We start from the raw sequence: 27,363 nt of genomic DNA, 5'->3' as shown, positions 1-27,363 counted from the left end.
ACTGCGGACCCTCCCGCCGCATGTGTGCCGGCACAGCCAATCACCGCCACGGGGAGCGCTGGGGTCCGCCCACGGGCGCCGCCGCGATTGGCCGCGCGTGGCCGAGTGAGGTGACAATGGGGCCGACGGCAGGCAGGCGGGACCGCCGTCCGCGGGGACGGAGGGGCTTTTTTGCGCAGCGCCCAGCGGGCAGGCCGCAAGGCGGGAGGGGGCGGGGGGGCTCGAATCAGCGCCGGCTCGGGGGGCGGGGCCACGCCGACGGCACGTCGCGAGGCTTGTCGGACAGGCCGAACAGCCAATGGGAGGTGACGGGGGACCAGGGCCGCGCGCAGCGGGTGTGGCCGGGGGCGGGCACAGTGCGTTCGGCGGCGTGGGGCCTACGGGCGGCTCGGGACTGCGGGTTTCCACCGCCCGCTCGCATTCTCTTACTGCTTCGCCCGCTCACCGGTTCCTTCCCTTTGTGTTCGTCTCCTCCCGCCGCCATGCCGCGCCGCCCTCCGCCTGCCCCGCTGTGGCCCGGTGGCCTCCGCCCGTCGCCGCGCCGCTGAAGGAAAAGGAGGAGGAGGAGGAGAACGCAGCGAGGAGGAGGTTGCCCGCCCGCCGCCGCCTCATGCCGCGGCCCCGTCCCGCCGCCAGGCCGCGCACCTGCATGGACGGGCATGGGGAGAGCTGCGCCTTCCTGCGCCGCCGGGGCTGAGGCGCCGCGCTGCTGCGGGCCGCGTCGCCCGTCGTTCACTGCCCTCGGCTTTCTCGCCGCCGTGGGGCTGCTGCTTGGCTCAGGTACCGGGGCGGGCCGGGGCCAGAGGGGGGCCAGGGCGCGGCGGGCACCGGGGTCGGGGTCGGGCGTTAGGGGCTCGGGCGGCGCGGGCCGGTGCGGGGCTGCGGCCGCTGCCTGCTTGGGCGTGCCCTTCCCCCCGCGCGGGCAGCGTGCGCGTCGCGCCCGGGGCGGGGCGGGGCCTGCGGATGGGGAGGCTGATGCAGCGCTGGAAGTGGTGGGAGTGAAGCCGGGCAGCGTCGGGCTGTGCGGCGGCCTGCCTGAAGACGCGGGGATCTGCTGCTTCTTTTTGCTTCGGGCAGAGCCAGCGCTTGCTTGGCGGGTTGGAAAGTGGGGAGAAGGTGGAAGCTACCCCGCACACGGCAGATGCCTACTAAAGTGGACTGTGTGTTCAACTCGGAAGTGATCTGAGCAGTTGTAGTTCTGTGAAAATGTTTCTCTCCAGCTTGAGCACTTTTCTATATTTATAGTTTTAGTGAAATAAATTGTAGGCGGGGCTCATCCGATTTTAGTCAAATCGCAGTTCATTCCCCCCTCTCTGTACCAGGAGTCCACTGAAAGCAGCAAGCAAATTTCCTAAAGTTGCAAGGAGTGTGGAGGGGCAGATTTGTTAGACTACTTGATAGCTTGACTGACTTGCTCAGCTAGACTAATTTATACATGATTAAAATATTATCACAAATCAAACTGAAGGGAAATATAAGAAAAGTTTTGATGCTTTGAAAGTCAGGCTCTGAACCAGTGTTGCCTGTGTCATTTTACTTGGCATAGGTCTTTTTTGTTTGTGTATCTGAAAACACAGAATTTGGGGTTCTTTTCTGTTCTTTTGCAAAGCTACATCTCACTTGCACAAAGGTCAAGTGAGAAACTTACTATTTACTCATACAATTTATGGTCACGCTTGGCTGTAGGTTAGAGACTTCCTCCTGCTCTGTGTTGTCTTGTCTTGGGATTTTGACAGGAGATTTGCATTAGCTACCCATCACTGGCAAAACATGTTGCCCTTATAGATTCATGGTTTGGATATTCTGTCATCACTTTGTGAACTGCAGAAAACAACTGTGTTTAAAAACGAAAAGTGCTACATTACTGTTCAGTTCATTTCCTACCCATTGTGTCTCAGGAGTTTAGGAACATTTTAAGCAGGCTGTAAAATCAACTGGACCCATGCCTTTTTTTTACTTTGAGAACATACAAAATGAGTGGGAAATGTTGTAAAGAGGGGTTTGAGGGGAGGGAAAAGAGTATCTGGTAGGTATATTGTATTTTCCCTTTTTTTCACACTTCATGTATCTTTGTAAGCTTTTTTTGTGGTGTTCAGAATCTGATTTATGACAGTTTGAAATTAGAGTATACACACAACTGAATGTTATAGGTCATAAAAGGAACAAATAAGCACAACATGTTTTTTGTAGATAGTTTTGGGTGCTTGGACAGCTGTTGCATGAAGTCTTGCACATATTATTTATGAAGGTCCATTTTATGTTATGGCTGTTTTCAGCTCTTTGGATGGGAGGGAACCTGATCTTTCCTTTGTCTGGGGTCCTGATAGTTTTAACCCCTATGGAACAGTTTTAACCCCTATGGAACGTGTGGTTCCGTTTCCTTTAGTGCAGCGTGCAGTCTTGTTTGTTTCTTTCTGCTTCTCATGAGTTCTTATATAAAAGTTACCTGCAGAAGACTGTTGTTAACTGCCATGAGAATCTGGAAGGATTTCAGATCATGACAGTGAAAGCTGTGGAGGAGAGGGGCTGTAAAACTCCAGTTTGCTTGCTGGGATGGTAATTATGCTTTCTTTGTGGAAATCAGGTGACCCGATAAGATCTAATTGGTTTGTTCATGTAAATGGAACTGTGTACCTGTTGCATACATCTGATAAGTACTTCAGGTTTTAATGGGGAGAGGGCTTCTTAGCCCCTTGTCTTATTGTTGAATTACACTGTAAGAGGTACAGCTATTGCAGTGTATGGATTCCTTAGCTGGCAACTTGCATTTCAGACAGCTGTGGGTTTTCTCGCTCATTAGTCCCAGAAAGCGAGTGGTAGAGCTGTAGTTATGGCAGTGCCAGGGAAATAAAGGAAACTGAATTTATGGTCTGCCCAGTTCCTTACCCTCCTTCCCCCCACCCTGCTTGCTAGAAGAGAAACTTTGATTTCTGCTTCATTCAGTTTTTGTCTAAACATGTATCACTTGCCACGTTTACCACGTCCTTCTGAGGGGCAGTATTCTGTTTAAAAGTTCGCTAACTTGTGTAAAGCTTTGAAAGACTAAATGGAGACTTGCTTATTGACTAAGTGATTAACTTAAGCACAGAATTGCATCATCACCTTGGTATCTGGAAAGAAATGTTGGGCTCATACTTGGCAGGGGTTAGTGCTTTTAATTTCCATTTAGACAATATCAAGTAATGGATTAAGTCATGCATGGATCATATCAGCCTTTGAAGTGGTCTGTATTGCTATTTTTCTGCCTCCCAACCCTTTTTTCTCTATTATATAGTGTTTCCCTAATGGGTGAGCGCTGTAAGTTGTCTTCAGGTTGTTTTCTGCAGCACCTGTGAGTGTGTAATAGGGTATTGCAATCCAAGAGGTTTACTTGATTTCTCTCTGCCATCTGTTTTGTGCTTAGGTGACTGCCAGCTGCAAACACCTTGTCGAATCCAGAAGTGCACCGCCGATTTCGTATCCTTAACTTCACATCTAAACTCAGGTCTTGAGAGCTTTGACTTGGAGTTCTGCAAGGCCCTGCGAGCATACTCTGCCTGTACATATCGCAATTCCAAAGTATGCCGTGGAAATCTAGTCTACCATTCTGCAGTGCTTGGGATCAGCGACCTCATGAGCCAGAGAAATTGTTCCAAAGATGGACCCACATCCTCCACTAACCCTGAAGTGACCCATGATCCCTGCAATTACAGTAGCCACACAGAAGCCAGAGAACATCAGGGAGGGGACAAGACTCCTCCTACTACTTACCTATTTTGTGGCTTGTTTGGTGATCCTCATCTGAGGACTTTTAAGGATCACTTCCAGACATGCAAAGTGGAAGGTGCTTGGCCCCTCATAGACAATAACTACTTATCAGTGCAAGTGACCAACGTGCCTGTGGTCCCAGGATCCAGTGCTACTGCTACAAATAAGGTATGGATTGTTCTTAAGCACTGGCTTGTGTACCAAAGTAAAAGGCCAAGACAGTAGAGTAAGTCACTTAGCCCTTAACAGTTAAGAAGTGTAGCAGCTTGAGAATCTTCTGTGCAGTAGTCTAAGAAAGTAAAACTGTTACCATCTTTTCTGAGAATCAAACAAAACTTAAACCAGGTCTTTTTCATCCTTTTGTTCCTCCCTACCACAAGAAAACCCTGTACATACCACCACATAAGCCTTTAAGGATACTAAATGTAATGCTTTAAAACAGTTATCAGATTGCAGCATCTGTGACTGCCTCTGCACTAAGTAGGAATTCTAGGCAAGGAGTAAGGAAAGAGCGTAAGTGTCTCTGCCTTTCATCAGTTCTCTAAAATGTATAGCCATGACAGTAGATAACAAAAAATACTGATAGAGTGGCACAACAAATGAGTTACCAAGACACTGAGGGTTCAGAGCAGAAACAAGAAGAGGAACTGCAGAGAATTGAGAGAATGTAGCAAAAAAATTACATTGATGCCAGTTGGTTGTCAGAAGGTCTTAGTACCCTGGCTTTACTAAAGAAGCAGCAGCCTGAAAATTCTGCTGAGAGTGTAAGCCCTGTTCAGACAGGCAAGACTTAAAATTGCTCTTCTCTCAGCCACTTGAGGTGGCTAGGGAAGGAATACATGCACTAGTATTGATAGCTTATGCCATTTCTCTACCTTAAGAAAAGTACTTCCCTCTTTCTGCTGAAGGCAGATAGCAAGTCTGTCTGTAGGAAGAAAAACAAGGAGGTATAAAGCATAAGCCTGGCTACAACATCCTTTGATTTACCTCCAGGGCCAGGGATGAAAAATACTCTGAACTGTTGGGCGCATCACTCTGTCAATAAAAGAAATTAGTTGAACATATGTTTGAAGCTGATGCTGTCACATATCTTGTTCCCTTTTTGGAGTGACATGGCCTTTTATAACTGTGGTAGTGTAGCTCTTGTATTGTCAAGGTACGTCAGGCTATGTGTACACAGTCTCAAGACCACCAGTATTGGAGAATTTTCACTGTTCTGTTAAGTTTGGAAGTAGGTTTTTAATTACTGCAGTCAGGAGCAGGGTGTGCCGGTCACAGTAGGTTAGAGTCTGCATATCTTCCATGGAGATGTTTGTGCAGTAATATTAGTATGTGAAAATCAGTTTTGCTATTGCATTCATGCTGGATTCTGAGGTACTGACTAATGTCAATGCCTGTATGAGTGAGGCTAATTTTTGCATTTGTGAGAAGTCAGAGGCTGGACTGATATATCATTGAAATTCAGAATCACCTTTTCTTAACTTGTGCCTGTTCCAAGAACGGTCTGCATCGTGAATGAGTTCTGAAGGAGTATAAAATGAGGGAATGAGGCTAACCTGAGTAAGCTTTGCAAAAGAGACTTGGGTCCCTTGAAATCTGCTCCAGTGGCTTTTTTTAAAGTGAGTTAAGTAAGCTTTTTTCCTCAGTTTTGCTAAAGTCTTGCAGAATGTTCTTTAATTCCTTGTTCCTGGTAGTGCTGGAGGAGGAAGTTGAGTCTTCTTGTGCACAAATTGTGTGGGTGGCTAGTGTGTGATGGTAGTAGATAGGTGATCTTATCTTACCCTTTAGCCACATTCTGAAAATGATTGACTAGGGTAGCATGTTATGCTGGTATATGTCTTCTCAAACAGATAACCAAGAGAACTTCAGGAGATAAATGTCTTTACATACTGGGGGAAAGTACACGTTTTAAAGGGTGTACCTTCTGTCTTTATTATTCTCAATGTTTTTGTGTTTTTCTTTGACTTGTCATTCTGGAAAAAGTGGTAATACGTTTTCCTCTTTTATAATAGTGGTTTAACATCCCTGCTGGTGCACAAGTACAGCTAAGTGTGCAGAAGCAATTAAATAATATGTGTGGTTTAGGATATTAGAAATGTCTCTAATGCTAGTATCTGTCACATGTCGTACAGTCCTTGAGTTTTTTCTTGCTTTGGCAGGTAATCAAACTTATCGGCACACCTGTTTGCAGGAAATGAAGGTTGTTTGAATGTACAAGTAACTTAGCGAGATAAGTTTTCATATCTCGAATGCATCCTGTTGACTCCTTTATTTCTTTCTGGAGCAGACTGCTGTAAAAGATACAGAAAAGGCTTGTTAAACTGCACTGCCACTGCTAGTTTCATTCCTGTTACATATTTCTCTGCTAGTATTCCATTTGGGTTGTGGTTCTGGACTATTTGCTGCTGGGTGTACTTTCCTAATTTTGGCCATAGGGTAGCTTAAGGCACCTTTATAAAGAGCTACCAAGAGAAGTTCAGTGACTTCTACCTACGTAGTGTTTTTTCCCTAGTTGAGAGTGTGCAAATAGGTCTTCTACCTTCTTCATGAGGAAAGTTTCCAAAACATTATCCATTGTGAGTTTTGCTGCTTTTTCATTTCAGGTATTTGAGGTAGGTGTTTAATGGGAAATGATAACAAAGGTTTATCCTGAACATGAATTGTGCAGAAGCCAAAGCAAATACTAAATTGCTAACTAGCCTACTTAATCCACTCTAAAGCAGACCTAACGAAAGCAAAGACAAAAAGAGTAGAAAATTTAGTTTCTCCTGAATGTGTTTTTTTTAGGGAAGTGATTTTAAGCTGTAGGAACAGAATACTTAATCTTCACCCCATAGGCAGTGTGCTTTTGAAAGGGGCATACCATCACTTGCCATTGTAGGTAGTTACTACCTTCATATTTATCATAGTTTTCTGGTGGAACAAGCTTTAAGGGAATCAGCAATGAAGCGAGCATTATGTGTAAAGTTAGTTGTTTCCTCACTCCAAAACTGGTGAGATTTGAGTAACCTCAACAGTCTGAGGGCTATCCAGTATGTTCATAAAGAATAAGAGAATGCCAGGAGGAGACTTTAAGAAAGAATCTGAAGAATAAAAGTATGTTGTTCTGCCCCCACCTCCCACCCTGCATCTGGCAGGAAAGTATGAAAAGCAGGAAAACTCTTCCCTTAATTCCTTGATTGGAAGGGTACGTTCTACGTGGGAGTTGTGTATTTATTCACAAAATACTCTTGGCAATTTGTAGGTGTTAACGCATATTTGTGATGCCATAGTAACAACATCTGTTTCTTCACAGTGAACAAAGGCTACTGTATGTTCTGTAGTCTAGCTGAAACATCAAAGTCTATTTTTTTTTGAGCTTTTCTGCTGTGCTTATGCCCCTTGGCATGGGATCCTAGGGCTTGTCAGATGGAGACTGAAGGATCATCACTAACTAGCTGGGAAACTGAGTTCAATCTCTCCTTTCTTTTTCTTTCTGATGGACTTCCTGTATGAGTTTTGGGTATGTCACTGGCATCTTTATGTCTGATTTCTTAAGCTATAGATAAAGAGCTGCCCTGTCTTGGGACCTGTTTTGGGATTTCCTGAGGATAAATGGCTATTACAAGGGACTCTAGAGGGAGCAGGTAGGAAGGATATTGTAGAATGCAGTAAAGAGAAAGGTTGTTTTTTGTTTTTGTTTTTTTTATTTATTGTGTGCTTTATTTGGAGGGGTACAAAGCCTTTATTGGCTTTAATCATTGTGACAGGTGTTCTGGATATCGCTAGCACAGGTGTCCCTGAATAGCTAATGAGGCAGAGATGCTTGGACTTGCCTATGGAAAACTTTCCTTGTTGTTTGCAGTAATTGGAAATGGAGTTTTTCCTATCCAGGTGTTTTGTAGTGGATAGGTTGAAGGTGAGAGAGTGAATGGAAGGACAGAGAATGAAAAAAACACAGAGCTTTTACTGTAATGGATTTACTGGGCATAAAGGTTTGAACCTAGGAATTGTTGGTATTACCAGAATGGGGAAACATTGGGTAAAAATGTTCTTTTTCCCAGAGTCAAAACATCTAAATATCTCTCTTGCAGCACGGTTTCTATTTTTGCAGGAAATTGTTGAAGACTGAACACAGTGTACTTAGTCTCCTTTAATATTAAAACGTTTGTCTTCCAGTTACTGTTCAGTTTTCTAAGTGGGAGCATCAGATACCTGATGACATATGATTAGGTTTTGGTCTTTGTGGACACCCTGCCAAAGGTAGAGATTAATTTGTCTTTATTTCTCAGTAGTACATAACTACAGTTTTGTTGGAGGTCATCAAAGAATGATTTAGGTTGGAAAAGACCCTTAAGATCGAGTCCAACCTTAAACCTAACACTACCAAGTCCCACTAAACCATGTCCCTAAGTGCCACATGTACATGTCTTTTAAACGCCTCCAGGGATGGTGACTGAAACACTTCATTGGGCAGCCTGTTCTAATGCTTGATAACCCTTTGGGTGAAGAAATTTTTCCTAATACCCAGTCTAAACCTCCTCTGGCGCAACTTGAGGTCATTTTCTCTCCCCCTATCCGTTGTTATTGGGAGAACAGACTGACACCCACCTCACTACAACCTCCTTTCAGTTAGTTGTAGAGTACGATAAGGTCTCCCCTCAGCCTCCTTTTCTCCAGGCTAAACAACCCCGCTTCCCTCAGTTGCTCCTCATAAGACTTGTTCTCCAGAGCCTTCAGCAGCTTCCCTGCTCTTCTTTGGACACACTCCAGCACCTGAGTGTCTTTCTTGTAGTGAGGAACCCAAAACTGGACACAGTATTGAAGGTGCAGTCTCACCAGTGCCGAGGACAAAGGGACAATCACTTCCCTAGTCCTGCTGGCCACACTATTTCTGATACAAGCCAGGATGCTGTTGGCCGCCTGGGCCACTTGGGCACGCTGATGGCTCGTATTCTGGCAGCTGTCGACCAACACCCCCAGGTCCTTTTCTGCCAGGCAGCTTTCCAGCCACTCTTCCCCAAGCCTGTAGTGTTGTATGACGTTGTTACGACCCAAGTGAAGGATGCAGTACCTAGCCTTTTTGAATCTCGTACAGTTGGCTTTGGCCCATTGATTCAGCCTGTCCGGTTCCCTCTGTAGAGCCTTTGTACCCTCAAGCAGATCAACACTTGCACCCAACTTGGCGTTGTCTGCAAACTCTCTCAGCTTTACTGATGTAAAGATAAACAATGCTGTTTCCTGGTGTTCAGGACAGCGTGGTATTAGTAGGACAAGCTATGGCAGTTTGACAGGCATTAAACTGTTCTCTTGCCTGTGATGTTTGTGGGACTCCTGGACAGTTGTTACAGATATTTCAGTGCCTTCAATGCATGCCTTTGAGGGGTGGAGAGGAAAGGAGAGATGCATACATACTCACTCAGCAACAGCTATCTGAATGTCTTTAAAGCCTCTGGGAGTCTCTTAGGGGTAGTAGGACAGAGAATAAGTTAACGATTATAAGTGGCAGGTTTTTTCTCAGACATGGTGATGGCAGTTAAATGTTAATGTTGTGAATTTAAACAGGCTTTACCTTCCTGTTTGTTGCCATATAAGCTTCATAGTCCCACTGTGGGGGCTGGGGAGAACCTTTCTTCTTGGGTTGTCCACCTGAGAAAAGGAGGTGGAATGTTTTAGCTACGGTTCCCATTGATTAAAGATGCTTAACTATGGTCAAGTTCTAGGCAGTTTTGAAATTAATCAATAGTAGATTAATTTCTAGACTGATTTATGAACAGTGACCTTCTTGCTTAACTAAGTTCAAGAAACGCTCTTCTGAGTGATCTTGGCTTTCCTTTTGGAAATCATCTAATGCTGAACTGTCTTGTTTTCAGGTTGACTTCCTCTTTATATATCTGTGGCGCATGGAATCCACACGCCTTCCCTTCCCATTTTCTCTTCTGACATGAAACAGGAACATGTCATGGTAAAATGTCTCGTGGTTCTTCTATACCATAGAAGCAGACTGAAGAGAGATTACTGTATATAGTTTTGTAACACTCCCAGCAGTTCTTGCTTCTGAGAAGTTAGCCCCAGCAGCATCACTGAGGCAGTCCCTAAATCTTTCCCAGACAATTTGCCCTCCCCATGCCCTCCCCACCCCCAATATGCATGGAAGAAGCAAAGTCTCTTTTGCACATACACCTCTTGCTGGTCTCCTTGAGCTATGTTGACTTTAGCAAACAGTGCACTGCAAAAGCATGGGTATATGGAGAAAATTGTGAAGAAATCTTGCTCTGGGTGATGCCTGGTGCTGTCTGATGGACTGAGCAGTTGTTAGTGTTTGTAACACACCCTTCAGTTTCGTTTCATCCCAGAAGACCTGCTATGCATATAAAGAGGAACTAGCCTGTGATGTAACTTGAAATGAGTCTACTTAATCATCATTTTACAATGAGTCCTTACTATTTTCCATTATTAAATCTCTCTACTTCCACCTTTTGGCATAGGCCATTTTTCAGTAGGTGATGAGTGATGCTGGGTTTCTCCCAGATAAACTCACATGCTTCACACTTGTTGCAGACCTCTGGAGAGGGAAGGTGTGACATTTTCAGTTGGTGATTGGAAGATTATTCAATGCATTCAGGTTTAAATTTTCTTATATGTATGTATGGACTCTAAAAGCTTTTGCAAGACCCCTTTAGAAATGTCATGTATGCTACGCAGTTATCTGCCTATGAACTTCTAGCAGCTGCCTTTCACAGATCACTTAAGTCCTTTGCAGACTTCCCAAAGATATTTGGTAGACCACTGGTCTAGTATCATAAAACTTCCTGCTGAAACATCTCCTACCTATTCTTCAGGGCTTGATGAAATCATCAGGACTGTGTTCTCTAAACATTTTTCCCTGTCTTTTCCCATAGACTGAAATGGTGAATAAGGAGAACGTCTGAATGTTTTCTCATGACGCTAAGCATGAGGTAGGGTTTACAGACCTATGGTGAAGTTAAAGCTGGGAAACATGAATAGCAAGGTGTTTCTTTAGCTGCATCAGAGTGCCATCTCAGTAGTCTGCCTGACCTACTGTGCTTTATGCAGACTTACAGACATGTCACTGGATAGGCTCACTGTGGGATCTCATCTGCTTCCTTGCTGCTCTCTGTTAGGAGAAGAAATGCTCAGTAGCAAAATCTAACGTCATAAGAAGCATTGTGGAGACACTCTTTCAATGTGCATATTCCACTGGTGGGGTATTCAGTTGTTAAATATTTGCATAACTTGCTTATGTTCAGTCAATGTTCCCTGCCTCTCTGACTAGCTTTCCTTGTTATGTACCTGAATGCTGACTGTAACCTTTCCATGTATTGTGGCCATCTGTGCTTGGAGTAGTAATTGGGGAGAACGGGATGGGTCTGTGAATTTTAGTAGCAGCTTCAGCAGTGTTGAGGTAGGTTCTTGCCTGAAAGTACAACCCAGTCATGACAAACATCTGGGGAGGAAAATGGACTTGGGGACTATTGCAGTAAAATTCTGAGTAAAACTAGCCAAGATCAAAATATGTCCATAGAGGAACAGGAACCTTCTGTCCTATGTTAAAAAAAAAAACCCCAAACCAAAACCAACAAAAAACAACCACAATCAAAACAAAAGAACAACCAGCAACCTTCACATTTGTCCAGAGTTGCTGTCTGTTCAGTTGGTAGTGTCACCTTCTTGCATGTGGTACGTCATATCTGTTTTTTAACATCTGGATGAAGTCTAATTCTTAGGCATGTTCTGTCTGAATTCTTTCCTCAGGATTTTTGCCTGTAGTAGGCATAGAAGACTTGAATGCCTTTCTAGGTACAGGAGTTGGATTTGTGTCTTGTTGTCGAAGGGCTAGATGGGGTTAAAGATGTTATGAGAAAACTTCCTACACTGGTACAGCCCTTGGATTGTTATCCATTATTGCTTTATCATGTAGGCAGCAACAAAGTTGCAGTAAGTCCAAGGGTGTTCAAAAGAGACTTCAGGGCCTTGGGATGACTGCTTAAGGGACCAGGAGCACAAGCAGTTTTCTCCTCTATCTTTCCAGTTGCAAGAAATGATGCTGGAAGAAATGGGAAGACCCAGCTGATCAATATCTGGCTCCATGACTGGTGTCACCAGCAGAATTGTAGGGGTTTTTTTGATCATGGGTTGGTCTACATGACACCAGGCCTGCTGGCAACAGATGGGGTACACCTTTCTGAAAGTGGGGAAAGGATTTTTGCCAAAGAGTTAGCAGGGATCACCGAAAGAGCTTTGAGCTGCATTTGACCAGGGGAAAGGGATAAAACCAGGCTCCCTAGAGATAAGCCATGGGGCACCATGCCAGTGTTTGAAGGATGGTGTGCTAGTGAGGTTCTTCAGTCTGCTTGATGATGTGCTGAGTACACTGTAGCGCATTTGAAATGTCTCTATACTAATGCACGCAGCAGCTTAGCCATCTCAGTGCGGGTAGGGGATGGAGATCCACGTGGCAGCAAAGACACAAGGGTTGTTGATGTGCTAGAAACAACAGAAGCACCTGAGAACAGTCACATAGGAATTAAGGCTTCTCCCCCCCCAAAAAAGGTGGCAGGATCAATAGCCCAACTGAAATTCATCTATACTGATGCATGCAGCATAGGCAACAAACCAGAGGAGTGGGAAGCCACTGTACAGCTGGAAAACTATGATATAATTGCAATCACGGAAACATGGTGGAATGACTTACACAACTGGAGTGCTGCAATGGATGGCTGGGAGGAGAGGCAGTGGTGTAGCCCTGTATGTATGTTAGGGAGTATTTTGACTGTCTAGAGCTTGATGATGGTGATGAAGGGGTCGAGTGTTTATGGGTAACAATCAGGGGAAAGGCCAATAAGACAGATATCATGGTGGGAGTCTATTATAAACCACCCAGCCAGGATGAAGAGACAGGTGAAATAGTCTATAAGCATCTAGGAAAAGTCTCACAATCGCTAGCCCTTGTTCTCACGGGGGACTTCAACTTAGCAGATGTCTGCTGGAAATACAATACAGCGGAGAGGAAACAGTCTAGGAGATTCCTGGAGTGTATGGAAGGTATAACTTCCTGACACAGCTGGTGAGTGAGCCAACTAGAGAAGGTGCCCCACTTGGACCTATTGTTTGCTAACAGAGAAGGACTTGTGGGTGATGTGATGGTTGGAGACTGTCTTGGGCATATTGATTCTTGGAGATCTAAGCAATGTGGTTAGCAGAACTGCTACCTTGGACGTCCAGAGGGCAGACTTTGGCCTGTTTAGGAGCCTGGTTGACAGAGTCCCTTGAGAGGCAGTCCTGAAGGAGTCCAGGAAGGCTGGACATTCTTCAAGAAGGAAATCTTGAAGGTGCAGGAGCAGGCTGCTCCCATGTGCCAAAAGACGAGCCGTCCGGGAAGAAGACCAGCTTCGCTGAACAGAGAGCTTTGGCTGGAACTCGGCGTAAAAAAAGTTTATGACCTTTGGAAGAAGGGGCAGGCTAGGCAGGAGGACTACAAGGATGTCATGACGTTACACAGGGAGAAAATTAGAAGGGCCAAAGCCCAACTAGAACTTAATTACTGTTTACTGCAGTAAAAGAGAGTACAAAATGTTTCTATAAATGCTTTCACAACAAAAGGAGGGCTAAGGACAATCTCCATCCCTTATTGAATGCGTGGGGATACATAGTGACAAGGGATGAGGAAAAGCCTGAGGGTACATAATGCCTCCTTTGCATTGGTCTTCAACAGTAAGACCATTTGTTCTCAGGATATCCAGCCTGCTGAGCTGGAAGACAGGGACAGGGAGCAGACTGAAGCCCCCATAATCTAAGGGGAAATGGTTACTGACCTGCTACACCACTCAGACACACAAAAGTCTCTGGGGCCAGGTGGGATCCACTCCAGTGGTCGTTTAACCCCAGCCAGCAACTAAGCACCATGCAACTGCTCACTCACTCCTCTCCCACCCAGTGGGATGGGGGAGAAAATTGGGAAAAGAAGTAAAACTTGTGGGTTGAGGTAAGAATGGTTTAATAGAAGAGGAAAGAAGAAACTAAAAGTGATAATGATAACACTAGTAAAATGATAACAGTAATAATAAAAGGATTGCAATGTACAAATGATGCGCAGTGCAATTGCTCACCACCTGCCAATTGACCCACCCAGTTAGTCCCTGAGTAGTGATTCCCCCGCCCCCACTCCCCCCAGTTCCTATACTAGATGTGATGTCACATGGTATGGAATACCCCTTTGGCCAGTTGGGGTCAGGTGCCCTGGCTGTGTCCTGTGCCAGCTTCTTGTGCCCCTCCAGCTTTCTCACTGGCTGGGCTTGAGAAGCTGAAAAATCCTTGACATTAGTCTAAACACTACTGAGCAACAACTGAAAACATCAGTGTTATCAACATTCTTCTCATACTTAACTCAAAACATAGCACTGTACCAGCTACTGGGAAGACAATTAACTCTATCGCAGCTGAAACCAGGACAGTATCCACCCCTTATTCTATACTATTGATGTCATGCTCAGTTCCCATACCTTCAGTTACGTCCCAGTCAATCATCGTCACCTTTGCTGTCCCTTTGAGACACATAAACAATGATAAATTTATATATATATGTATACACACACACAGATATCATTCCTTTAGTTCATGGATCTTGTTCATAACTGTCCGTTGAGTTCATTTAGTTCCTGACTCTGGGCTACATTTGTCATACCAGTCTTTCTGGGCAGGAGGGATGATGCAAAATCCTCTCAGTACAGCAGGATTGGGCTTCAGTGCAGTGTGAATGTACAGGTGACATTGGACACAGCAGGAGGATGGTGTGCACCATTGGATTGTTGCATGCTAGAGTCAGTTCTGGTTCCATCACTACTGCGCTTCGCTCAATTTTATCACAGTTCATTCTTGCTCGATCCAAGTGATTCTTACTGTAGTACTATGGATATAGCATATAACAATTGTTGTGATAACATACAGTAGCAGGATTATATAGCAACTAATATCATACACTTTAATTCTGGCTATTCTCACCTAAAATCAAATCCCCTTGAGGCACACATCGAACTTCCCCATCTTTTCGCATCACCCACCAAGTGCACCCAGGTCCTTGAGCAAGAGCAATCCCACGAATGGGTTTGCCTTTGCCTGAGGCAGGAGTAACCCAGGCTGTCTTCCCTAACATATTTTTCATGTCCACTACAGGGACTTTATCCCCTTCTACAGTATGTAAAAATTCTGACTGGGCAGGGCCACCCTGATTGGCAGATTCTCTGGTGTTGACTAAGCAGGTGGCTTTTCCTAAATGTGTATCCCAATGTTTGAAGGTTCCACTCCCCATTGCTCTCAATGTAGTCTTTAACAGTCCATTGTATTGTTTGATTTTCGCAGAGGCTGATGCATGATAGGGGATGTGATACACCCACTCAATGCCATGCTCTTTGACCCAGGTGTCTATGAGATTGTTTTGGAAATGAGTCCCGTTGTCTGACTCAGTTCTTTCTGGGGTGCCATGTCACCACAAGACCTGCTTTTCAAGGCCCAGGATAGTGTTCCGGGCAGTGGCATGGGGCACAGAATATGTTTCCTGCTATCTGGTGGTTGCTTCCACCATTGTAAGCACATCGACTTGTCTTGGCGAGTTTGTGGGAGTGTGATATAGTCAATCTGCCAGGCTTCCCCATATTTGTATTTCATCCATCGCCCTCCATACCACAGGGGCTTTAACCACTTGGCTTGCTTAACTGCAGCACATGTTTCACATTCATGGATAACCTGTGTGATAGTGTCCACCCCTCGATTATGAGCACATCTATATGTTGCATCTCTTCCCTGATGGGCTGAGGTGTCCTGGGCTCACTGAGCCATAAATAGCTCACCCTTATGTTGCCAGTCCAGGTCCACCTGAGACACTTCAATCTTGGCGGCCTGATCCACCTGTTGGTTGTTTTGATGTTTTTCAGTGGCCTGACCCTTGGGTATGTGAGCATCTACATGACATACTTTTACAACCAGATTCTCTAGCCGGGCAGCAATATCTTGCCACAGTGCATAAGCCCAAATGGTTTACCTCTGTGCTGCCAGTTGCTCTGTTTCCATTGCTGTAACCACCCCCATGGGGCATTTGCCACCATCCATGAGTCAGTATAGAGATAGAGCACTGGCCACTTTTCTCTTTCAGCAATGTCTAAAGCTAGCTGGGTGGCTTTTACCTCTGCCGACTGACTCGATTCACCTTCTCCTTCAGCAGTTTCTGCGACTAGTCGTGTAGGACTCCATACAGCAGCTGTCCACCTCCGATGCTTTCGCACAATGCGACAGGACCCATCAGTGAACAGGTCATACTGCCTCTCATTTTCTGGTGGTTTATTGTACAGTGGGGCCTCTTCAGCACACATTACCTCCTCCTCTGGCAACATTCCAAAATCTGTGCCTTCTAGCCACTCCATAATCACTTCCAAAATTCCTGGGTGACTGGGGTTTCCTGTGCAAGCTCGTTGTGTGATCACTGCGACCCACTTAGTCCATGTGGCATCAGTTGTGTGATGAGTAGAGGAGACCCTCCCTTTGGACATCCAGCCCAAAACCAGCAGTCGGGGTGCTCAGAGGAGCTGTGTTTCAGTATCAAACACTTCTGAGGCAGCTCGAAAGCCTTCATATGCTGCCAATACCTATTTTTTGGTTGGAGTATAGCAAGCCTCAGATCCTCAATATCCCCAACTCCAAAACCCCAGGGGTCGGCCTCAGGTCTCCCCAGGTGCTTTTTGCCAGAGGCTCCAGGTAGGGCCATTCTCTCTGGCTGCAGTATAGAGCACTTTTTTAACATCTTGTCCTGCCTGGACTGGTCCAAGGGCTACTGCATGAACAATCTCCCGTTTAATTTGTTCAAAGGCTTGTTGTTGCTCAGGGCCCCATTTACAATCATTCTTCTTCTGGGTCACTTGATAAAGAGGGCTTACAATCAGACTATAATTTGGACTATGCATTCTCCAGAAACCCATGACACCTAAGAAGGCCTGTGATTCCTATTTATTAGTTGGTGGAGATATAGCTGCTATTTTGTTGATCACATCCATGAGGTTCTGACGACATCCATCTTGCCATTTTATTCTGAAGAACTGGATCTCCTGTGCAGGTCCCTTGACCTTACTTTCTTTTATGGCAAAACCAGCTTTCACAAGGATTTGGATTATTTTCTTCCCCTTCTCAAAAACTTCTTCTGCCATGTTACCCCGTACGATGATGTCATTGGTGTATTGCAAATGTTCCAGAGCTTCATCCTTCTCCAGTGCAGTCTGGATCAGTCCATGGCAAATGGTGGGGCTGTGTTTCCACCCCTGGGGCAACTGATTCCAAGTGTACTGGATGCCCCTCCAAGTGAAAGCAAATTGTTGACGACACTCTGCTGCTAGAGGGATTGAGAAAAATGCATTAGCAATGTCAGTTGTGGTGTACCACTTGGCTGCCTTTGATCCTAGTCCGTACTGAAGTTCTAGCATATCTGGAACGTCAGCGCTCAGCAGTGGCATAACTTCATTCAGGCCGCGATAGTCAACTGTTAGTCTCCCCTCCCCATTAGACTTTCACACTGGCCATATGGGACTATTAAAAGGTGAGTGAGTTTTGCTGATCACTCCTTGGCTGGTGTGACGTCACTCCTGGTTGATGAATCAGCTTATGGATGGGAATCGGAGAGTCTCAGTTGGTGCAATATTGGCACTGGTACACCATTGTGGTAGCAATTGGCACCTGTTGTTCTTCAACCCTCAGCAACCCCACAGTCAAAGGGTCTTGAGAGATACCTGGTAGGGTAGACAGCTGTTCAATTCCTTCTGTCTCCAAGGCAGCTGTATTGAAAGCCCATCAATACCCCTTTGGGTCCTTAAAATACCCCCTCCTGAGATAGTCTATGCCAAGGATACGTGGAGCCTCTTGGACCAGTCACAATGGGGTGTTTCTGCCATTCATTCCCAGTTAGGCTTACTTCAGCTTCCAATACAGTTAACACTTGGGATCCCCCTGTCACACCAGAAATACAGATGGGTTTTACCCCTTTATATCTTGATGGCATTAGAGTGCACTGTGTGCCGGTGTCTAGTAGAGTCTTGTACTCCTGTGGGTTTAACAAGCCAGGCCATCAAATCCACACTGTCCATTTTTTGCGTCCCAAAGTTGGAGCAACTCAGGTTCGTGGATTTCCTTTGTCAGAAGTAAGGTGAAACGACACCAGGGGAGTTCAAACAACATTTATTCAATCAACATTTATTCAACCTAGCTAACTTTGTCCAAGTACACATGAACTTGTTAATATGAACCTTGCAACATGTCAGTAAGCTGCTATTTGAGAAGAGGGGGGAAGTACAGGAAAATGAAATGGAAAAAGGAACATGAAATGTATCAGAAGGAGAGCACTCCCGTTGAGTCACAAGGTTCAGAGCAGACCCCCTTGCTTTCTGGACTCCTTCTCAAAGAGGAGCTCAGGGGCGGCTAGGTCCACTCTTAGTCTCAGACTTGGTCAACGGTTTATGTTTCAAAGGATGAGGTGTAGGGACTGTGGAAAAGAGTGAAGGGAAAGAGGGAGAAGAGAGAGTGAGAGAAAGAAAGAAAGAGAGAAGAGAGGGGTTTCACCAGTCCTGGGTCCAGCGTTGGTCCAGCCAGCATAGAGATCCAGTTCCGGAGGGCGCGCACTGAGGATTCGTTCTCTCCTCTTTTATAGTGTGTTAGTTGATGGTCTCAACATGCGCAGTTCCCACATCTGGGGTTCACTGGAATCGGTCAGTGAGCTTTGCGGGGGGTGTTCATTGTGGAGTTGCCTCTCTTTTCCTGCTGACCACTTAAGATAGAAGCACAGTCCCAACTTCCATGGGGCCTTCTTCCTCCAGGAAGACATAAATTGTGTTCCTTCTCCTGGTCACTTAAGATAAGGAATTGGGGCTTTGGAGAAGTGCATTCCCACCCTCCGTGGGGCCCTCTCCTCTGTCCACATTATCCTGTTCACAAAACTCCAGCATTTTTACAGAGGTCGTTTTGTCCATGAAAGCTCTTTTAGCGGATGTTTGAGACACTGAATTTGTCAGACCGTCACACCATTAGACCTGGTTCTCTCTTTCCTCCACCTGGCTGGAGGCAGGACCCCTCTAATTCTGGTCAGAGTATCCAGTACTGACTTATTTTAAATTGGCTCGGAAGTCCCTTCAGGAGGATCAGAAATAAGATCAGCACTTCTACTCTGTTTGGAAACTGGAGCAGCATTTTTCCTGGTAGAATCCCCTTTTGTAGTGGTTTTTCCTCACAACTCACCTACCCTTGCATTTAGGACCGAGGTAGTGTTTTCCATCCCATTTCCTCATGTTCTCTCCATGATCACATAGGTAAAACCACAGGGCATCTCGTGGTGTGTACCTTCTATACGCTGTCTCTCAGGCAGAAGAACACTCACTCCTAATGGCTGAGACACTGGTCCTTACAAGTGGGGAGTAGGACATCCTCTTTGATTGGTTGGACATCGTGGGACAGCCTCTCCACAGCTGAAATGCAAGCTTGTAGGGAGGAGGAGAGATTTTCTTCGTATTGCCAGAGTTGGCAAGCCAATTCATCCACTGTTGGTGCCTCTTCGTCTTTCCAGGTCATTATCACCAGTGAGTTGGCATAGGGTGATGGTGCACTCCGTACAAACTTCCGCCACATGGGTTGTGTGCATGGGACTTAGTGTGGATCTTTGGGTAGTTGTGGTATGTCCGGGTCATAATGAATCATCTCTAGCACAGCTAATTCTATCAGATATTGGGTACCTCTCTCCATGGTGGTCCACTTGCTTGACTGACATATAACATATTCCTTGAAGGGGTATCTTTCCTTCATGCTTGACAGGAGCCGCCTCCAGAGGCGCAAGCTGATGGCTTGTGTCCCTTTTCCAGCTGCCTTGTCAATGCTACCTTCCCTGGCAAGCAATCCCAACTGCTTGGCTTCCCTACCTTCTAATTCCAAGCTATTAGCCCCATTGTCCCAGCATCGGAGGAGTCAGGTGATAATATGCTCACTTATACGGCGGCCGAAATCTTTTCGCATATCCCGCAGCTCACTCAAGGATAGGGATTGGATGATTACCTCTGGTTCTGCCTCTTCCTCCTGTTCCCATGATGACCCTGGCTCATCTTCATCCTTTGCTAAGTGAAGTGATTTTTTTGTATATTTCTTCTTCTGTATGGGGGCAACTAATACTGGTGCGGGTTGGTCAACTGGTTCAGTTGGCAGTATCGCTTGCTGAGGTTTGGGTAGCTGCAGTGCTCGTCACCAGGGCTGGAGGAACCGCAGTGCCCGTTGCCGAGGTTTAGGTAGCTGCAGTGCTTATCGCTGGGGCTGGAGGAACCACAGTGCCTGTTGCCAGGGTTTGGGTAGCCACAGTGCCTGTCGTCTTGTTGTCAGATCCAGAGACCTTCTCTTCCCTTCGAGGGTACTGAGTGGTGTTGAACAGGGCTCGATAGGTGTGAGCCAGGCCCCAGCACGTTGCAGTGATTTGTATCTCTGTGGAGCTGCCAGGGCGACAGCATACCGTTCCCAAATATTTTGCTAGTTCTTCCGGATTCTGCACCTGTTCAGAGGTGAATCACTGAAGGTGTCCAGTGTTCTAGATACTTGCCCATACTACTCCACACCCCCTGCCACTCATAATTATCCAGCCTCGGGGCAGATCTCTGGGTGATCTTAAATAGCTGTTTAACCTTAAAAAAGAGCTGAACCACATTCAGGAGCAGGCTAATTCCTAGCAGTAGGGCTAGGACCATCCTGGTCTCAACATCCCAAGGGTATTCAAATTTTTCAAAGTTCTCAAATGTTATTGTAACTGTACTGAAGGAGAAGGGGAAGGGGAAGAAAGTTACCCCATGCATAGATTGGCTTTTCGAGGAGGAAAGATAAATGGTGTAATTATTAATAGTTTCCCACAGATGGCTCCCGAAGTATAGAGGTGAAAATGCTGCATGCAAATACTGGATTAATCCCACAACCGATAACTTTATCATACCATAAACCAGTGTTACACGATACATCAAAGAGAAAACCTTAATCCACCTCCCACGGATGAGGAGCAGCAGAACAGGGACTGCATACAGCAAATGAGGTGATACATAACAGAACTTTAAAAACAACTCTAAGAGAGCAACAACTCTAAGAACATATAAAACAACATAGTGACCAGCAACTATTAGACCAATATAATGAATGTTTGTAACAAATTTGTTTTAACAAGCTCTGGTCAGGTTTGTCGTTATCTAACCCTTCAAGCCCCACGTTGGGCACCAAAAAGAACCGTCGTGGTTTGACCCCAGCCAGCAACTAAGCACCATGCAACTGCTCACTCACTCCCCTCCCACCCAGTGGGATGGGGGAGAAAATTGGGAAAAGAAGTAAAACTTGTGGGTTGAGGTAAGAATGGTTTAATAGAAGAGGAAAGAAGAAACTAATAGTGATAATGATAACACTAGTAAAATGATAACAGTAATAATAAAAGGATTGCAATGTACAAATGATGCGCAGTGCAATTGCTCACCACCTGCCAATTGACCCACCCAGTTAGTCCCTGAGTAGTGATTCCCCCGCCCCCACTCCCCCCAGTTCCTATACTAGATGTGATGTCATATGGTATGGAATACCCCTTTGGCCAGTTGGGGTCAGGTGCCCTGGCTGTGTCCTGTGCTAGCTTCTTGTGCCTCTCCAGCTTTCTCACTGGCTGGGCATGAGAAGCTGAAAAATCCTTGACTTTAGTCTAAGCACTACTGAGCAACAACTGAAAACATCAGTGTTATCAACATTCTTCTCATACTTAACTCAAAACATAGCACTGTACCAGCTACTAGGAAGACAATCAACTCTATCCCAGCTGGAAGCAGGACACCAGTGTACAGAGGGACCTGACGGAAGCACTCACTAAGCCACTTTCAATCATTTATCAGCAGTCTTGGCTAACCGGGGAGGTCCCAGTTGACTGGAGGTTAGCAAATGTTATGCCCATCTACTAGAAAGGCCAGGGAGAGGATCTGGGGAACTACAGGCCTGTCAGCCTGACCTTGGTGCTGGGGAGGGGAAGGGTTGTGGAGCAGATCATCTTGAGTGCCATCACACGGCACGTACAGGACAACCAAGAGATCAAGTCCAGTCAGCATAGGTTTATGAAAGGCAGGTCCTGCTTGAGTAACCTGATCTCCTTCTATAGAAGATGACCTGCTCAGTGGGTGAGGGAAAGGCTGTGGATGTTGCTTACCTGGACTTAAGTAAAGCCTTTGACACCGTTTCCCACAGCATTCTCCTGGAGAAACTGGCTGCTCATGGCTTTGATGAATGCACTGTTTACTGGGTGAAAAACTTTCTGGATTGTCAGGCACAAAGAGTTGTGGTGAATGAAGTTAAATCCAGTTGGTGGCTGATCACAAGTGGTGTTCTGGAGTGCTTGGTATTGTGGCCAGTTCTGATTAATACCTTTATCAATGATCTGGATGAGGGAATTGAGTGCACCCTCAGCCAGTTTGCAAACAACGCCAAGTTGGGTGCAAGTGTTGATCTGCTTGAGGGTACAAAGGGTCTACAGAGGGAACTGGATAGGCTGAATCAATGGGCCAAAGCCAATTGTATGAGATTCAAAAAGGCTAGGTACTGCATCCTTCACTTGGGTCGTAACAACGTCATACAACACTACAGGCTTGGGGAAGAGTGGCTGGAAAGCTGCCTGGCAGAAAAGGACCTGGGGGTGTTGGTCGACAGCTGCCAGAATACGAGCCATCAGCATGCCCAAGTGGCCCAGGCGGCCAACAGCATCCTGGCTTGTATCAGAAATAGTGTGGCCAGCAGGACTAGGGAAGTGATTGTCCCTTTGTCCTCGGCACTGGTGAGACTGCACCTTCAATACTGTGTCCAGTTTTGGGTTCCTCACTACAAGAAAGACACTCAGGTGCTGGAGTGTGTCCAAAGAAGAGCAGGGAAGCTGCTGAAGGCTCTGGAGAACAAGTCTTATGAGGAGCAACTGAGGGAAGCGGGGTTGTTTAGCCTGGAGAAAAGGAGGCTGAGGGGAGACCTTATCATACTCTACAACTAACTGAAAGGAGGTTGTAGTGAGGTGGGTGTCAGTCTGTTCTCCCAAGTAACAATGGATAGGGGGAGAGAAAATGACCTCAAGTTGCGCCAGAGGAGGTTTAGACTGGATATTAGGAAAAATTTCTTCACCCAAAGGGTTATCAAGCATTAGAACAGGCTGCCCAATGAAGTGTTTCAGTCACCATCCCTGGAGGCGTTTAAAAGACATGTACATGTGGCACTTAGGGACATGGTTTAGTGGGACGTGGTAGTGTTAGGTTTAAGGTTGGACTCGATGATCTTAACGGTCTTTTCCAACCTAAATCATTCTATGATTCTATGAAATGCATGGAAAAATAGCAACATACAGTCAGACCTACAGCACTGTAATTGTGTTATGGCACTAGTGAAGACTAGTAGAAGAATTCAGAGTTGAAAGTGTTGCTTTTGTTTAAGGCATACAAACCAGGCACCTTTACAAATATGTGAAGGTCTTCCAGAAACTTCACTTTGGCTGCTCAGTAACACCATCCTTGAAAGGCTTTGAATGTGCATTGGGATTTAAGTAATCTTTGTGATCAGTACACTCCGAGAGGATGATGTTACTGGCATCAGTAGGAGTGGGATGATGAAGTCCAAATGAAATATTTCAAGTGCAGATTGAATGCGTGGGGGGGGGTTATTGCTTTTAGTACTCTTAATATAGCTGACGGTTGTATATTGTATCTTCAGGTAAGTCTGGAATAATCTTATTTTCATCTTCTAGGTTCCTCCCTGCAGTAGCTTAAGAGCTCTGTATGTGCCCAGAGAACAAGGCTGAGATACCAATACTTTCAAAAAAACTTTCTTCATCTGAATATTCTGGCATTTGGATTTTTCTGTCCTAGGTTTAGAAAGGGCAGATAGTTTCTAGACTGTAAAAAATGACGCATGAGCAGCTTTGTGGGGGCATTCTTATAACCCAGCCAGAGTGTAGAAAGTACTATATGAACTTGTTCACATGTAACACATTACATTTGTTTGAAATAACCTTTTTCACTATTTAATGCTTTCTGTTACCTTGAGAACTTAAACAGAGGAAGCTTTGCAGTGGAATTTCCTTCATCTCCCTTCACAACAAGCTCTTGAGTATCCCTCAGTACCAGGGTATGAGATTGAGGTAGGAGTGGGTGATAAGGAAAGGACCTTACAGAACTCTGGTTTTACTGATCTGGCCTATGGATTAGATGGATGTCACACAACAGAAAACACAATATCCATATGAGTGTGTCCTTGGAAAGTCTTAATGGTCTCTGTTGATTCTCTGTTTGGAGCATCTTTGCAAGGTGTATGTGGAGGTCTTCATTCACTTAATAGTTGTTCAGCCCTCATTCAGTGTGCAGTTATTGCTAATCTTGCCTTAGGGTGGAAGCTTCTGTTCTCCCTCCCTGTCTCTGAAATTGCGTGCATTTCATTCTTGCAGAGGAGGGAGCAGTTTGGTGGCTGCTTCCTGATAAATTTTGCCAGGTGACTTGCTTAACTGTTTTAAGTAGCCAGTTCTGTGTCTCATTAAAACCATTAACTCTTTTTGGCTCCAGACAGTTCAGGTGCTGAGCAAACTTAGAGCTTTACTTCTGTTGAAATGTAAATCATTCTTTCCTTGCAGAGCAATGCAAGTGTGCTTGGGGAAGTAGGAATGCTTCTTTGTCTGTGCAGGCTGAGATAGAAGCCTATTTCATCAAAACTGTGTTATATAAGACCTGATATAATGCATGAGGCTGTGGATTATATGCAGAAATACTAATCAATTGGCAGATCTCAGGTTTCTCTTCTTTGAATTGCTGAGATTACTTCACTAATCATAGAGTTGTGAGGTGGTCTTGACAGCAGCAAGGGCACTTCTGGATTTGCTGGATTTGGGGCATAGGCATTCAAGCTTAGTTGTGGTCCATAGACATCAGTTTACCAAATTGCTTGTCTACAGATGGTCTCAAGCTAGCTGTATAACTGCTTATTGCAAAGAAAAAACAGTGGAAAATTCCAGTCAGAAAGCGCCAGTGGGAACATAGGAAATCAAAATAGCAAGTATTGTTTGTGTGTATGAGACACAAAGACTGACGTCAACCAACTGGGACAAACCAAACATTGAAAACCAATTAAATACTGTTTAGGGTATGTCTGCATACTCCAAAGGAGAAATTGTTGCAGTGGGAGGAGGGAGAAGGGAAGACTTCTGTCTTATACAACTGGTATGGTATGGAGAGTTGAGGCTAATGAGGGTAGAGGTTTCATTTGGATTGTCTGTAATCATCTGTCTATTTAACCTTTAGCTGTTACCTCAAAGTAGAGGGGCAGGAAACCATTGTGCAGAAGTGTAGTGGTTAACAGAAATTAAAATGTAAGGTTGATATAGAGTAGATTTTAAGGAAGAAGAGTAATGTTGGGTTGAAAATGCTTTCTAATATGTTTTGGAGTACGCTGAATCTTGTAGCAGACTGCTTAAATAGGACTGTAAGTAATTTTGATGTAAGCAGTCAATGGTGAAAATAATGATTAAAATACCTATTCGTGGTGTAGAATTGCCTTTGACCTTTTCAAGAAGTCACTCCCCTCTGAAACTGTAAAGGAAGTAGTATATCTGTTTCTAATATTTATAAGTGATTCCTCATTATACTTTCTATTATAGGAAAACCCACTAGACACTCCAAACTTCATCTGCCGAATAGTATAGTTATTCTCTTCAAGTAAGACTGGAGGACCTACTCTTTCTGTTGTTGCTTATTCAAATAAATGTAAAGGTTTAAAAGGCCAGTTGTAATCTTAAAAGAATGAGTAATTGCCTTATGCTCCTGATTTCTGTGTTGGAAGTCACTCTTCAAAGGCATGTCTTCGAGACATGTCTTGTTCAGTCTTGCTTTGTTTCTCCATGGGCACATTTTCTAGCAACAGTGGACTGGAAGCGTCAAATCTTCCAGTTCCGAGGACTAATGGGTCCAGAAGCCCTAAGCAGTTATTTGACTGGTTGTTCGTCCTGGTCATGCATCTGTCATCTCACTGCCTGTTGTGTTGGTGGCTGATAAAGCACTAAATACATCAGTGCTTTTAAAGTAGTCTCACACAACTAATCCTGGCAACACATCCAACGAGTGTACAGTACTCCAACAATGGTCGTAGAGTCACTATAAAAGGAGTGATTCAGAATATTGTTAGTGGAGGAAGCTGAGTTCTCTTGTACCTTTATGTGATTTTGCACAGTCTTATTCTGGTTTTCCCATAGTGACTAGCATTGTGGGAATTACTTGGCACTTAGACTTCTCTGTGACTGCAGGATGCAGTCCAAAGTGTTAAGAAACCATCAGGCAGGAGGGACTTGTGATGCGTAATTAAATATAAAGCCTTTTCCTTTCTTGACCTTGTGGCTGTTGCCACATACTCATAGTCTTGCTTCTAGGCCAATGTAAGAACAAATTTAGTAATTGCCATCTGGTAAAATATTGCTTTAAGCATGTGTACGGACTGTTTTCGTTTAGGCGTGAGTTGGGGACAACTACCAAGCTCTGAGGTAGTCAGCAGTCCCAGATATGTTCAGCTGCAAAATGGAAAGGACTGAAATGATTTTTTTCCACTAACTTTGCTTTTTTTTTTTTCCCCTCCCCACCCCTGCCCAGATAACTGTTATCTTTAAATCATACCAAGACTGTACAGATCAGAAAGTATATCAAGCAGTGACTGATGACTTGCCTGCAGCTTTTGTTGATGGTACAACAAGTGGAGGTGATGGGAACACCAAGAGCTTGCGAATTGTGGAGAAAGTCAGTGGCAAATACATCGAAATGCATGCCAGGTACATTGGGACCACCATGTATATACGCCAGCTTGGGCACTACTTAACATTGGCCATTCGCATGCCTCAAGAGTTGGTCATGGCCTATGAGGAGAGCCAGGATCTGCAGCTCTGTGTGAACGGTTGCCCTGCAAGTGAACGTATTGATGATAGTGGCCACTTACCATTGCCTGTGATGGGGCAGTTGCTCCCTCAGGGCGGTGCTGCTCATCCCTGGTCAGTGTACACACTGGAAAGTGCCACCACGAAATGCTATGAGAAGATGCTGGTGAAGGACATCTATTTTTACTCATGTGTATTTGACCTACTCACCACGGGTGACGCTAACTTCACGACTGCTGCTCACAGTGCCTTGCAGGATGTGGAGGCACTGCACCCCAGAAAAGAGCACTGGCATATCTTTCCCAGCAGTGGAGGTGTGGGCAAGGGTAGCAAATTATTTGTCAGTCTTGGACTTGTGTGCTTGATCCTTATTGCGTTTTTGTAGGGTTTTTTGCTTCTAACAAAGTTTTGAAATATATATTGTCATAATATATTGAGTAAAGATGAGTGTATATGTATATACCACGTATATGAAGGGATGTTTTGTCTTGGGACACCCAACAGATTGTACATACTATGTTAACTGTTTTCATGTATGTTTGATGTAGTATTCTTTGTATCTATTTGTTTTGCAGTTGGTGAAATGTTTTATAATGTCCCTGCATGGGGACCTGATAGAAAGCACTTTATTTTTTATATATTAAATATTTATGTGTGTA

The 27,363-nt window shown here is 45.0% G+C and overlaps 1 protein-coding gene across 1 annotated transcript; it reads left to right on the top strand.

Moving 5' to 3' along the window:
* The first annotated feature begins 222 nt into the window (after positions 1 to 222).
* RGMB (repulsive guidance molecule BMP co-receptor b) lies at positions 223 to 27,363 on the top strand. The gene is made up of 3 exons (XM_049796368.1): positions 223 to 780; positions 3,404 to 3,915; positions 26,427 to 27,363. Exons 1-3 carry the CDS (start codon positions 660 to 662, stop codon positions 27,087 to 27,089), a joined length of 1,296 nt encoding a protein of 431 aa, XP_049652325.1. The 5' UTR covers positions 223 to 659; the 3' UTR covers positions 27,090 to 27,363.

Source organism: Accipiter gentilis, chromosome Z, assembly GCF_929443795.1.
Source record: "Accipiter gentilis chromosome Z, bAccGen1.1, whole genome shotgun sequence".
NCBI lineage: Eukaryota > Metazoa > Chordata > Aves > Accipitriformes > Accipitridae > Astur > Astur gentilis.
The sequence above is the reverse complement of the archived record's forward strand: the minus strand, read 5'-3'. Positions and strand labels throughout refer to the sequence as shown.